Genomic DNA, 12,420 nt, shown 5'->3' with positions numbered 1-12,420 from the left:
ATTAATCCTTGCAATGGGGTACATGAATTCACTCCCGAGCAAAGGCTTCTGCAGCCACCCTGGCCCATAAAACCGGGAATGCGTGCCTTTCATGTGACGTGTTGATGATCTACTCTGACAACAATATGGTGGGACTTCCCTTCCCCTGTCGCGCAGGCCCTGGCCTGGGGCCAAGCGAGGTCATCTCAGAAACACTTGGACTTTTATAGGTGGTCAAGAAACATGCTGACAGGTCACAAGTGGGAGCTCCTTTATGAGTAAGATCTATACATCCACCTCATTTGGATTTAGTTTATTTATAGGTGGCCCATAAATCAGCTTTATTTTGTTTTCTAGTTTTCAAGTCTTTACAGGCATAAGGGGGACCTACATGTTTCAGACTGCAGTCATTAAAGCAATAACAGTGTAGTTGTTTTAGCAGAATTATCTGTCAAGTAGCTCATGAAATAAAGCAGTAATGTAGAACAATCAGCTGTGAAACAAGTCTCACAAGTAAATCTCATGTTAAGGAGGAAGAACCTGACTGTGTGCAGGGGTGATAAGAGCAAAATCTCATAAATAAAACTACCTTCACCAACTCTAGCCGATAAATTTGCTGATTATTTAAAAAAAAAAAGACAAGAGAGAAAACAAACCTATAAGGGATGATTTTACTAATAAGGTGTTGACAGCTCAGGTGTGAAATACTGAAATGTGGTTTGAATACAAATGCCGTTTCTTTGAACTAAAGATTTACTCGCTTACTATAGCAGGAGCCACGCAGCTACAGAGAATTGGGTGAAACAGGGTGGACATAAATACACAGGTACATGTTCTTGTTATGTCTAAATTTAAATCAACTTCACAAGCCTGTGGACTTTGCGTGCACTTTGTCTGCATGCAAAGTCCACGTTGCTGGCGCGTCCTTGTGCTTTTGTCATTTTGCAAAATGACAAAAGAATGGAAACCATTTGCCAATACTCAATGAACAACCTGCAGTTTATTTTGTAAAATATATTTGATCTCAGTTGTCAGCTGTCTGATGTTGGACTGTGTGTCTGCTGAGGAGGTCTTCTTCCCTGATTGACAGGCCGTGTGCTGTATGCATGTCGCTCCAGTCCCCTGATGGCCCAGTCACCCAGCTTTTCTGTCCCATTTATGACACCAGCCAATCTGCCTCCAGCCGAGACTCTCCCTTAGCTTTTCACAGATTTGTATCCCCATTTTCCCCAAATTCATCTCACCTCCCCTTATACTACTCCCTCATCCCTCACCCCTCCCTCGCTTTCTTTAAAGCTCACACATGCACAAACTGCCCCCACACTTCCACACCCTTCACCCTCACATACACTCTAAAACACAAGGATGCAAACAGTAAATTGAGCTGAGGATTATGTAAAGTGAGAAACAACTTTAAGACGTGAGAGCATATGACTTTTTTTTTAGTATAACCAGTAAAGGGGGAAATATTACCCAGTGTCCTGCTCGGTCACTAGAGAGCGCTGTCTCTACAAATCCTGTGAAACCCCCCTCACCATGAAGCCTGAATATGGAAAATTTTCTCCTCCTTTGTTTTTTTTCCCCATCTTGATAGGAGAGAGTTTGAATTCCGTTTTCATTATTTTACTGTTAGTGTGTGAAAGAGTGTATTTATAACCCAGAGGTGTTTGCATTGAAGAAATAATAACAACAACAACGATGATGATGATAATAATAATAATAATAATAATAATAATAATAATAATAATAATAATAATAATAATAATAATTTCATTAATTTCATTATTATTATTGTTGTTGTTATTATTGTTTTTCAATAAATTAATTTAGCTTTTGCTGTTGCCACATTATTGTAGTCCAAATGATGTGCAGATTTTTAAAATTAGAGAACATTTCCCGATATTATTATCTTTTCTTTCAGTAAGTACTTTTTTCCGTTTGCTCGTAAGTATGGGAATCATACTACAAAATACAAAATTTGACATGGACATAAATCTGCTTCACTCTTATTTGATTACAATTTATTATTTTTGCTAAACGAAATGAGTAAACCTATTTCAATTATGGATCAAAAAAAATTTGTTCGAGATTTTTAAGATTCTTACGTGATATATTTTATTGTATTTTATTTATTGTTGCTGTTGAATTTTTTTAAAAAATAGCCAATATACAGCCCCCAAAATACATCTTCTTCGTTTCTAAACGAAAATAAAATAGCAGCATTTTATTGGTTTAAAAAAAAAACAGAAGAAAAAAAGCAGAAGAAAAACTTCAGCAAAAAAAAATTCACAGGCTTCACTCGAGCGTCTCTCTAACAAGTGTGAAATTGAAATAACCGTCTCTTAGTTTTTGGAGCTTTATTTTCAGCAGGTTTTGGCAGCCGATATTTTTATTAACGCTGGTGCTGAAGAGGCGGCGAAGTCCAATTATAGGAAACAAGGTGCACATGTGAGTGCTGCTGGGGGTTTTTTTTCTACAGGGGCAGGAGAATTTGCGCGCATGGAAGAGGGGTCTCTGCCCTGCCTTTCTGGGGGTGAGTTAATAGAAGCGCTATGAAAAGCAGCATCTGACTGAATGCGGCATGTTCTCATCGTGCTGTTAGATGACGGCGGCTTGAAGCCGACGCTGGCAGGTTTACGGTGTTTTGATGGCGCGTCCCGGTGTGCACGTGAGCGTGCGCAAAATGTTTGCACGCGCGCGCGATGGTTTATCACCTTTGAGCATTTTATTTTCAAACAAAAGGTAAAAAAAATATATATATTTGAAAATATTTTAGTCGCTCATATGGAAAATAATCTCATGCAGGGCCAGTCGGAGGTATAGGCGGTGTTTGCGCTTGCTTGGGGCCCCCTGCTGGCCTGGGCAGGTCAAGAAAACTTTAATTCAGAGGGATTATAAACGCCTCTAATCGCACACATACACTACAAAATGTTCATAGTTGTGTTCACAGAGAGACTTGTAAAACTAATGTAATGATTTATTTATTTATTTATTTTTGCTGCTTGTATCTGAGTTTCAGCTCTTTGTGAAGTTTTTTTCTGGAACTGTAGAGTTTTGAGAAACTCGGTGCTGCCCTTCACCCTTGTATTGCTCCACACTTGGAACTACAGCCTGAAACAACGATGCTATGGAAATTTGGTAGTTTTGGATTTTTTGTTTTGTTTTTATTGATTGTTCCCATCATGGTATCTTCCATGATGGGAACATCTTGTATTTGACAATATTTAAGTTTTCCTCTGAAATGCATAACTTCTTGCTGATTAAACTTGATATTCTGGAAAAATAAGTAAAGCCATCCTTTGGAAAACCATCAGACAAGTTTTCCTTCAGCCTAACTGCAGACATTAAAACAAATGACTAAAAACTGCAACCTGTAGGACAAAATACATCTGGTTATTTTTTTCACAACCAAGAAGATAATATAACTCTTCTCTTCTTTGTTCATAATATTTGTTAGTATTTTAACCCCAATAAATCGCAATATTGTAAAACGGTTTCTGTTTTGAGGATTGCGGCCTACTGCTTAATGTAAATTCATAATGTACTTTTCAGAAAATTACAATTTTACATAAATCCAATAAATGTACTTTATAGAAATAGCCGCCTACTGAGAAGGCTGCCCGAGTAGTGTAGAGTATGTGAACTTGGTACTTGTCTGTTTGCATGAATTACTGCATTAATGCATCATGGCACGGAGGCCATCAGCCTGTGGCTCTAGAAGAAAATGAAGCCCAACTTGTTTTGGTAACAGCCTTCAGCCTCTGTGTCGTGTCAAGTCTAGAGTTTCCTGTCTTCCTCTTGTCCATACCCAATAGATTCTGGATGGAAATGTTTCAAGTGAGTTTGCTGACCAATTCAGTGTAGGAAAACCATTGTCATTACATGAGTATGTTTCCCTACATGTGGCCATGTGAGGAGGTGCTAAGAAACTGAAATCAACAACTCTATAAAGCTTTTCAGCAGAGGGCAGCATGTAGTACTCTTTCACCTCCTGGCAGATGTATTGACCTCGGAATGGGTGAAACACCGTAGACCAGAGGTATTGCTGGTGTCCTGCAGGTTTTAGGTGCATTCTTGGCCCAACAGATCTGAATCAGTTGGCTGAATTACCTCCTCAGTAGGCTGTAAAGTTCTCCAGAGTTCTGCTAATGACCTGCTAATTTGACCTGGGTGTGCTGAAGCAGAGCACACAAAACTAAAAGTTGCAGCCCTCCAGGACTGGAGCTGAAGACTGCTGCAGTAGACCAGCAGCAGTCTATAGATGGCCTGGCTTCCCAAATCTTCAATGATGCGACCCCTTACTTTCCATTTTGGATGTAAAATTTAACTTAATCAGAGTAGAGTACCTTAGACTATTGGACACAAGTCAAATGTGATAGCTGTGGTCCATGTCCTGGAAGGATCTGTGCATAGTGGACCTGGAAGTTCTGATTCCAGTCCACACCTAGTAAATGTTACCTAAACTCTTGAATGGGCCATACTTTGCAAGCACATTCTTGCTGCAGTTTTTTTTCTTCCACTAAACTCTCCATGAATATGCTATGTGCACAGCCAGTGTCAAGTCCTTTAGTGGCTTGCTCTTCTTGGAGAGTGTCAATGACTCAACTTGAGAACTGAAGCCACAATTAACAACCTTCCACTGATTGTTTTGACCTCAACGGTTTCAGTAGTAAAAAATATTTTTATTTTTTTACTCTTCTGTAATCAGATTTTGTCAGGAACTTAATTTTGTCTGCTTAATTTTTTTGTTTGTTTTTTTTTTAAAGCTGTAAACAATAATAAAAACTGAGATGTATAAACGCTTGGCATGTTTTACTTTGTAATCTGATTTACTGAAAACTAACTTTTTGACGGTACTCTAATTTATTAAAATGTCCTTTGTAGTTTAACTTCAGTTAAATCGACGTCCACATCGGGTTTAAAAGGTAACTATAACTAAACACTCCTCTGGTATAATATCCTTTCTAATTGAACCACAGCAGCGCTGTTATTGGCTGAGGAGAGGGTCTGCTCCCCTCTTCTAAACTCCTCCCCTGACGTTTACAATCCGGTGTATGAGCGAATCATATAAGAGCCGCTCAGCATCTCCCATCCAAACCATTATCTGATTTAATCTGAAAATCTGTAGGCGAGGAGAGGCTTCAACATCCCAACGTTGGTGAAAGGGGAGGTGGGCTGCAGAAACCGAGACCAACCCGGGCGCCGGTGGCACCTCCGCGGCTCTGAGATTCCACCTCTCTGGACTCCTTTAAAACTCTATTTATTTATTGCGAGAACTTGAACAAAACGATGCAGTTAGAGAATATTCTTCCCAGCGCTAGCATCAATTTACCGAAGACATTTTACAACCTGTCCTCGTCGGACAGCGCAAACAACAGCCCCAGGCCGTCCTCTCAGCTCGACTACCAGGAGGTGGAGCGCACAGAGTCCGAGTCCAGCAGCGCTCCTAAAAAGTACCTGAGCGGGGTGGGGAACGGAATGCTGGGCGAGGCAGAGGGGGACTCCTATAATAATAAGACCGACGGGAGGAAAGGCTCCCCAGTGCTTGGGGAGGACGAGCTGACGAGCGGCCGGCGATACAACATAGACGAGCTCGGTTCAGACAGATACTTCATATCTTCCTCCCAGACCAGCTCCGACATGGCAAGCCCCTGCTCCCTGTTTCCCTACGCAGGACAGACCGGCTCGGTGTACACAGGCTCCAGCGGCTCCAGGTACCCGGCCTCACTGCACTACGGATCTGTGCTGCCGCCCGCCGGCTTCTCCGCTCCGTCCATGTGCAGCGGCCGGAGTCAGTTCGGCAGCGGAGGGTACCAGTTCAGCCAGGGCCCGGGCTGTTTGTACCCGTCCTACTCCGGGACCGGGACGGGAATCGGGTCCATGTCTCTACCGGGTTCCGCAGCCGGAGCGAGGGCGCAGGTTTATCTGTGCAACCGGCCTCTTTGGCTGAAGTTCCACCGGCACCAGACCGAGATGATCATCACCAAACAGGGCAGGTAAAGACCGACTTTAGAGGATTCAGAACTCTATTCGAAATGTACACTTTTATAAAAAAAAAAATCTTAATTTTTTCTTATGCTGTATCATAACCCACATTTTTTTTTTCTAAAATGTAACTTGTTGGAAAATTCTACATGAGAATTTAAAACCAAACAATGTAATGGCGATTGTTTTAATTGGGGGGGAAACCCGGCCTGATGAACGAGGCTGTACTACAACACAAAAAATGTGTAGGAATTTATTCAACTGTTTTTTTTTCCCACCCTATTTTTCCAACAAAAATAAGTATATGTTAATGTTTTTCTTTATTTTCTTTCTTTCGCAGACGGATGTTCCCATTCCTCAGTTTCAACATCACCGGACTGAACCTCACGGCCCATTACAATGTGTTTGTAGAAATTGTTTTGGCCGACCCGAATCACTGGCGCTTTCAGGGAGGAAAGTGGGTCACTTGTGGAAAAGCAGACAATAATATGCAAGGTGATTTACGTCATTTAATTATATTTTAGGAGCTCTTGCAAATACAGAATTTCTGGGGGGAAAAAATTGGGAACCAAAAAATACGTGTGGAAATTGTATACATGGAACCGGGCCTAATTTGCTTAAAATATTTGTGCATAAATATTAGAATGCAATTTTTGCTCTCATTATGATGTAAACTCACATTTTGAAAGAAATCAGATACATGTTTGTCTTTTTAAAATTGATGGAGTAAAAGGCCTAAATTGATTCAGTTGGTAACATTTCTAAAGAATTGCATTTTTAACATTGTAAATTTAAAAAAGGTTTTTAGTTTTTCATTTTAGTTATAAATTAATATAGAGTCCTATTTGGGGTTTTTTTCGAAGCAAGAGTTCTTAAAAAATCAGAACCTTTTTTTGCCTTTCATTCTCAAATTAATTTAACAAAAGTAAGCAAATTTTGTATTATGTGCCTTGTCCATAATTTTATTTGGTCGTTTTTCACACAATATATTTCTTTTCTATTTTAGGTAACAAAGTGTATGTCCATCCTGAATCTCCCAACACTGGTGCTCACTGGATGAGGCAAGAAATTTCATTTGGCAAGTTAAAACTAACCAACAATAAAGGAGCCAACAACAACAACACACAGGTTAGAAATGTATTTCTAATGCCTTTTTTATTATAATTAAATGCTAACATGACAAATTATATTTTATCTTGCTTATGATAATTAGAGCAGCTGTTTTTTTGTTTTGTTTTCTTAGGATGTTTTCCAGATATTAACCGACTGAGAAAGGCATGCAGCAGGTCATCTTTTGAAAAGCAGAGTGTGATGCATGTTGTGGTTTTCCGTTTTCAGATGATAGTCTTGCAGTCGCTTCATAAATACCAACCGCGATTGCACATTGTGGAGGTGACTGAAGACGGGGTGGAGGACATGAACAACGAGGCCAGAACTCAAACCTTTACCTTCCCAGAGAACCAGTTTATAGCCGTCACAGCCTACCAGAACACAGATGTAAGCTTTCTAATAATTTTTTTTTTTTTAACTTGGATGCAGCAGTTTTCATTTTGACCTGCATATATGCAAGCGATTTTAATTTCTATTCTAATAGTTGCTTATACTAAAATGCACATTATTAATCCTGGGTTTCTTATTGTTTACATTTCAGATCACACAGCTGAAGATAGATCACAACCCATTTGCAAAAGGCTTCAGGGACAATTATGACTCGTAAGTGTCGCACACTAAACTTTTTTTCTTTTTCCGATGCATGTCAAGAATCTTGCAGAGTTTTTTTTTTTTATATGCATTTCCTTGTTAACAGGATGTACACAGCCCCAGAGAGTGACAGGCTGACTCCGTCACCAACAGACTCCCCTCGCTCTACCCAGATTGTACCCGGTGCCCGCTATGCCATGCAGCCTTTCTTTCAGGACCAGTTTGTCAACAACCTGCCTCAGAACCGATTCTACACCGGCGAACGGGCTGTGCCCCAAACAAACAGCCTCCTCTCCCCGCAGGGTGAGGATCCTAGTGCTGCTGCTTCTGCCCAGCGCTGGTTTGTTCCCCCAGTTCAGCAGCCAGGCTCCAACAAGCTGGATCTCTCCTATGAAAATGACTATTCGACCAGCAGCCTGCTGTCCTACGGCATCAAGCCTCTGTCTCTGCAGACCTCCCACGCCCTCAGCTACTACCCAGACTCGGCTTTTGCCTCCATGGCTGCAGGCTGGGGAACTAGGAGCTCCTACCAGCGCAAAATGACAACAGGCCTGCCCTGGTCTCCTCGTCCGAGCCCCCCTGCCTTTGCAGAGGACCAGCTGGGGACTGCTAAAGAAAAACTGCCGGAGGAAAACGCTCAACCCACCTCAACCTGGATCGAGACGTCCCACTCGTTGAAATCAGTGGACTCTAGCGATTCTGGCGTGTACTCCATGGTGTGCAAGAGGCGCAGGATGTCCCCAGGGGGCTCAAGTACAGAGAACTCTCCCACCATCAAGTGTGAGGATTTGACTGCGGAGGAGTACAACAAGGACAACCCAAAAGGCATGGGTTATTATGCATTCTACACAAGCCCCTAAGACTGAATTTATTTAAGTTAAATATAATTATTTGGTTTTATCATTGAGTGATCTCCAGTCCTTGTTAATGCCTTTTTTTTTCTCTTTTCTCTAAAGGTGCCAAAGCTTAGTGTTTCCCCAAGCAAGCTGCACAAGGTTATTTTCCCAGGCCAGCCCCTGTCACATGAGCAGAAACATGCATAGTGATTGTTGTTTTGGAAAAAGAAGCATGTTCAATTTAATTAAATTATTTTTTACTTTTTTTTCTTTTTTTAACAAATGTGATTTCTACCCTGCCACCCCTCCGTATTTAAGTCATTTTTCGTTGTACAGTATTCGTGCACTTTAGAATGTGATGTATCTTGTATAAATTGTCTTCATGGGAGTGTTATTAAATGGAATAATAAAATGGCTTTTCATAAAGCATTGTCGAACATGTCTTTCTCGGTATGTTTTTATAAGGAAGTATGGCACCTCATGAGCCGCTTTCTGTTTATTGACGTCGGCAAACTGCAAATAGAAATAGAACGGTACGCTGGAAACATGACGGCTGTACCAGAAACAGTGTGTTTATTATATTTAAATGCTACATAAGCAGACTAAAAGGATTCCTTATTTAACTTACAATTTTTGACATTGAGATGTTTATTCAAAGCTTTTAAAAACAAAATGTTTTGGAAGCATTGCCTGGTTTTATTTATATTATGTGCAACATTTTTGATATACTGAGCTTGATCTAAATGCAGCATGACAATTCTTATCATTGCTTTATGTGCTTTATAGAAAACACAAGAGCCCGAAACAGCATTTTTCATGTTATACACTGGGCTCAAAGGAAAGTCTAAACGTTTTAAGAGGTAAATGGTTCTGGAATCCAAGGATTAAAAATGGCCCATTTGGAGTTACAGGTTCAATCTGGTGAGCTTTTGCATAATTAAATCCCTGAAACTGTGAACTGATAAAAGACAGCAAAAGCAAAATCAGGTTGCATTAATTTATGTCCCAGTTGTTCGATATGAAAGACAGATTCATAGGTGCAGAAAAATATGCATACTCAAAATCATTGGGTTGAAATATTGATTTTCTCAACATTTTTTAATTTTACTAAAATTAATGCTTAAAAATTTTGAGACTGTCATATTTACAAGCAAACAGGATTGATTTGTATGCATTATAAAAACTGCATACAGCATTTTTACAAAAAATACACTAACAACATATGTTCTCAACACAGTCCTTAGTAAAAGTAATAACTTCAGTAAAGAGGCATATCTCAGGAATATGTGTATCAAAAATAGGTTATTATTGTATTAGATGTGCAGTGTCATTTCGTTTTGAAAAATGGTATGTCATTTTTTTTTAAACAATTAGAATCTACCTTTAACATTAGTTTAAGCAAGAATTTAGCGATGCCGTTGATTACAAAAAGAAATCATAAAGACACCTGTTATCTGTTAAATACACAAGTGACAAATAAAGGCAGAAAGAATATAGGGTATCAAAATAAAGCGCACAAGAATGGATTTCCTCTTTCTCTGCTTCTATAAACAGAGCGCTTATATCTCTTGGTATATTTGCATAAAACGTGGGGAGGAATTATTTTCATTCTGTAAATAAATGCTACACCAACACAGGGACCTCTTAATTCAAGTGAGCAAAGAGTAATTTAAATATAGATTTACAAGAATTACGAGTCTAACTTGACACGACCGTCAACATGGGCCTACTAAAGGCGTAGAAAAGCACAAAGTCCTGCTTCTGTTGTTGCCATGGTGTTTTCACACATTTTATCATTAACCTAAGCAATGCAACATGCATGCAAGGCGGGTACACATAAAAATGTGAAAAACAGGCAAAAAAAGGGATCCAGCAGCAATCCGTCTACATGTAACCCTCCGCTCAACACCTCTATTTATACCGTATGTCTTCGGCCTCTCCAAAATTGCATTTGCGAAGATAAGATCTATAAAGAGGGAAGTCATAATAGGCACTTGGCTCATGCTTGAGGCACCTGCTTTTTCTCTCAGCAAAAATACTTCACATCCTCCCTTATGAGGACTCCAATTTGAATTGATTTACATACTCAAATTCTAATTAATTCTGTTGTCAGACTCCTTGACAAAGTGAGGAGTCTGACTAACTCCAATTAACACCTCCTAACAAGGTAGAGTGCTTGATTGCCCCGGCCTCTCAGGAAAGCTGTAAGAAAAAAAAAAAAAAAAGACTCTTGGGTTGAGGTGGGAGGTTTGGGCCTCAAGAATAAAAATGTTTTCACTTGCTCATGTCAGCAAATTGTGCTTTAGAGCAGCTGACAATGTTTTTCTTCCCCTTTTTTTATGCCCTGACCCCTGTTGATAATTTGTTGCGATACAGAGAACAGCTGTCAAGATTATAACCGGCCAAGCATGGCAGCCACACTCACCCGAAAGAATAGCTGCAGAGATGTGTGACAATTGAGGAAAGAAGCATTTCTGGAAATAGCAGTTGTATGTCTCACAGCTAGAATCTCTAAAATAACTTAGTGATCGCTCTTTTATCAAATAAGCATTGCTTTGCATCAACTTGATATTCCTCTTACTAGTTAAAGTTACCCTTTATTGATGCTCATATGAGGTTATTTTCATGCTGTAGAATTAATTTTTCTTGATAGCATTGTTAGAGATAAGAATCCCAAAATTTGAGGAACCTACACTTATTGCACAATACAGAACTTCCTCAACAGGCTGCAAAGTCAGTTACCTCTTGTACACTTCTTTCATACACACTACATATATATACATATATATGGTATTATTAAACTATGTTGGTTATTAGCTACTGCAGAAGTTATCTGTTGTAGATAAAAGTTATGTTGACAATGTGCACATAAAAGCTAAATGTGCAATGCCAAAATATTCAGACACATAAAAGGAAAATGATAGATTGGTTTAAATTGTTTTTTATTAATGTTATTTATTACAAATAAATGCATTTTTGTTTATCACTTTTTACTCTGTTAAAAATCCGTTTTTGCAGCTATTACAGCTGTAAGTCTTTGATGTTATGTTTCTACCAGCTTTGCACTGATTCTTCCTTGTAAAACAGCTCAGGTTCAGTCAGACTGGATGCAGAGCATCTGTGAACACAAATCTTCAATTATAGTCAGTTACGATTCTCAGTTGGATTCAGGTCTGGACTTTGATTTGAATTTTTTTTTTTTAGCGATTCTAACACACGATTATACTTTGATCTAGACCAGTGTTTCTCAATTCCGGTCCTGCAGGGACCATTGCCCTGCATGTTTTAGGTGTTTCCCTTCTGCCACACACCTGACTTGAATAAGTGGGTGATTAACAGGCTTCTGTAGCGCTTTATGGCATAGGGAGGAGGTCATGCAATTATTTGAATCAGGTGTTCTGGAACAGAGATGTATCTAAAATACACAGGGTATTGGTCCCAGGGGACCAGGATTGAGAATCTAGACCATTTCATTGAAGCTGTATGTTTTAGGGTTGTTATGTTTGAAGGTGAACTGCCTTCCCAATCTCAGGTCTTTCAGGATTTCCCTACATTTAGTTCCATCCATCTTACCATCATCTTTGGCCAGCTTCCACAACCGTTCTGAACAAATGCATTTTAAAAAGTATGATGATACCACTACTAAGTTTTAATGGTGGTGATGATGACAGTGATGTACAGTAATAGGTTTTAATTTATTGGTGTTCAATTTGGGTCAAAAAGTTACATTTTAATCTTATTTGAAAACAGAACTTTCTTTTCCATTAATATTCCTCAATTCTGGTTCCCTGGGACCAATGCCCTGGATATTTTAGATACATCTCTGTTCCAGAACATCTGATTCAAATGATTGCATGACCTCTTCTCCATGGCATCAGGCGCTAAAGAAGCCTGTTAATCACCTGCTTATTCAAGTCAG

At 39.5% G+C, this 12,420-nt stretch overlaps 1 protein-coding gene across 2 annotated transcripts; it reads left to right on the top strand.

Annotated features, from left to right (window-relative positions):
* The first annotated feature begins 5,045 nt into the window (after nucleotides 1-5,045).
* LOC102224621 (eomesodermin-like) lies at nucleotides 5,046-8,927 on the top strand. Of its 2 annotated transcripts, XM_023344482.1 has the most exons (7): nucleotides 5,046-5,975; nucleotides 6,305-6,459; nucleotides 6,971-7,092; nucleotides 7,303-7,461; nucleotides 7,616-7,677; nucleotides 7,772-8,490; nucleotides 8,622-8,927. In XM_023344482.1, exons 1-7 carry the CDS (start codon nucleotides 5,269-5,271, stop codon nucleotides 8,633-8,635), a joined length of 1,938 nt encoding a protein of 645 aa, XP_023200250.1. In that variant the 5' UTR covers nucleotides 5,046-5,268; the 3' UTR covers nucleotides 8,636-8,927. The 2 variants fall into 2 exon arrangements, with proteins under 2 accessions (XP_023200250.1, XP_005815879.1); XM_005815822.2 differs by having other exon boundaries at nucleotides 7,772-8,927.
* The last annotated feature ends 3,493 nt before the right edge of the window (nucleotides 8,928-12,420 follow it).

Source organism: Xiphophorus maculatus, chromosome 13 (assembly GCF_002775205.1).
Source record: "Xiphophorus maculatus strain JP 163 A chromosome 13, X_maculatus-5.0-male, whole genome shotgun sequence".
Classification (NCBI taxonomy): Eukaryota; Metazoa; Chordata; class Actinopteri; order Cyprinodontiformes; family Poeciliidae; genus Xiphophorus; species Xiphophorus maculatus.
This window is presented reverse-complemented; position numbering and strand designations above follow the sequence as displayed.

Coding starts and splice junctions, on each gene's coding strand:
- LOC102224621 (XM_005815822.2), top strand. CDS start 5,269: ATGCAGTTAGAGAATATTCTTCCCAGCGCTAGCATCAATTTACCGAAG. Junction 7,462..7,615: donor CAGCCTACCAGAACACAGAT/GTAAGCTTTCTA, acceptor TTTACATTTCAG/ATCACACAGCTGAAGATAGA. Junction 7,678..7,771: donor TTCAGGGACAATTATGACTC/GTAAGTGTCGCA, acceptor CCTTGTTAACAG/GATGTACACAGCCCCAGAGA.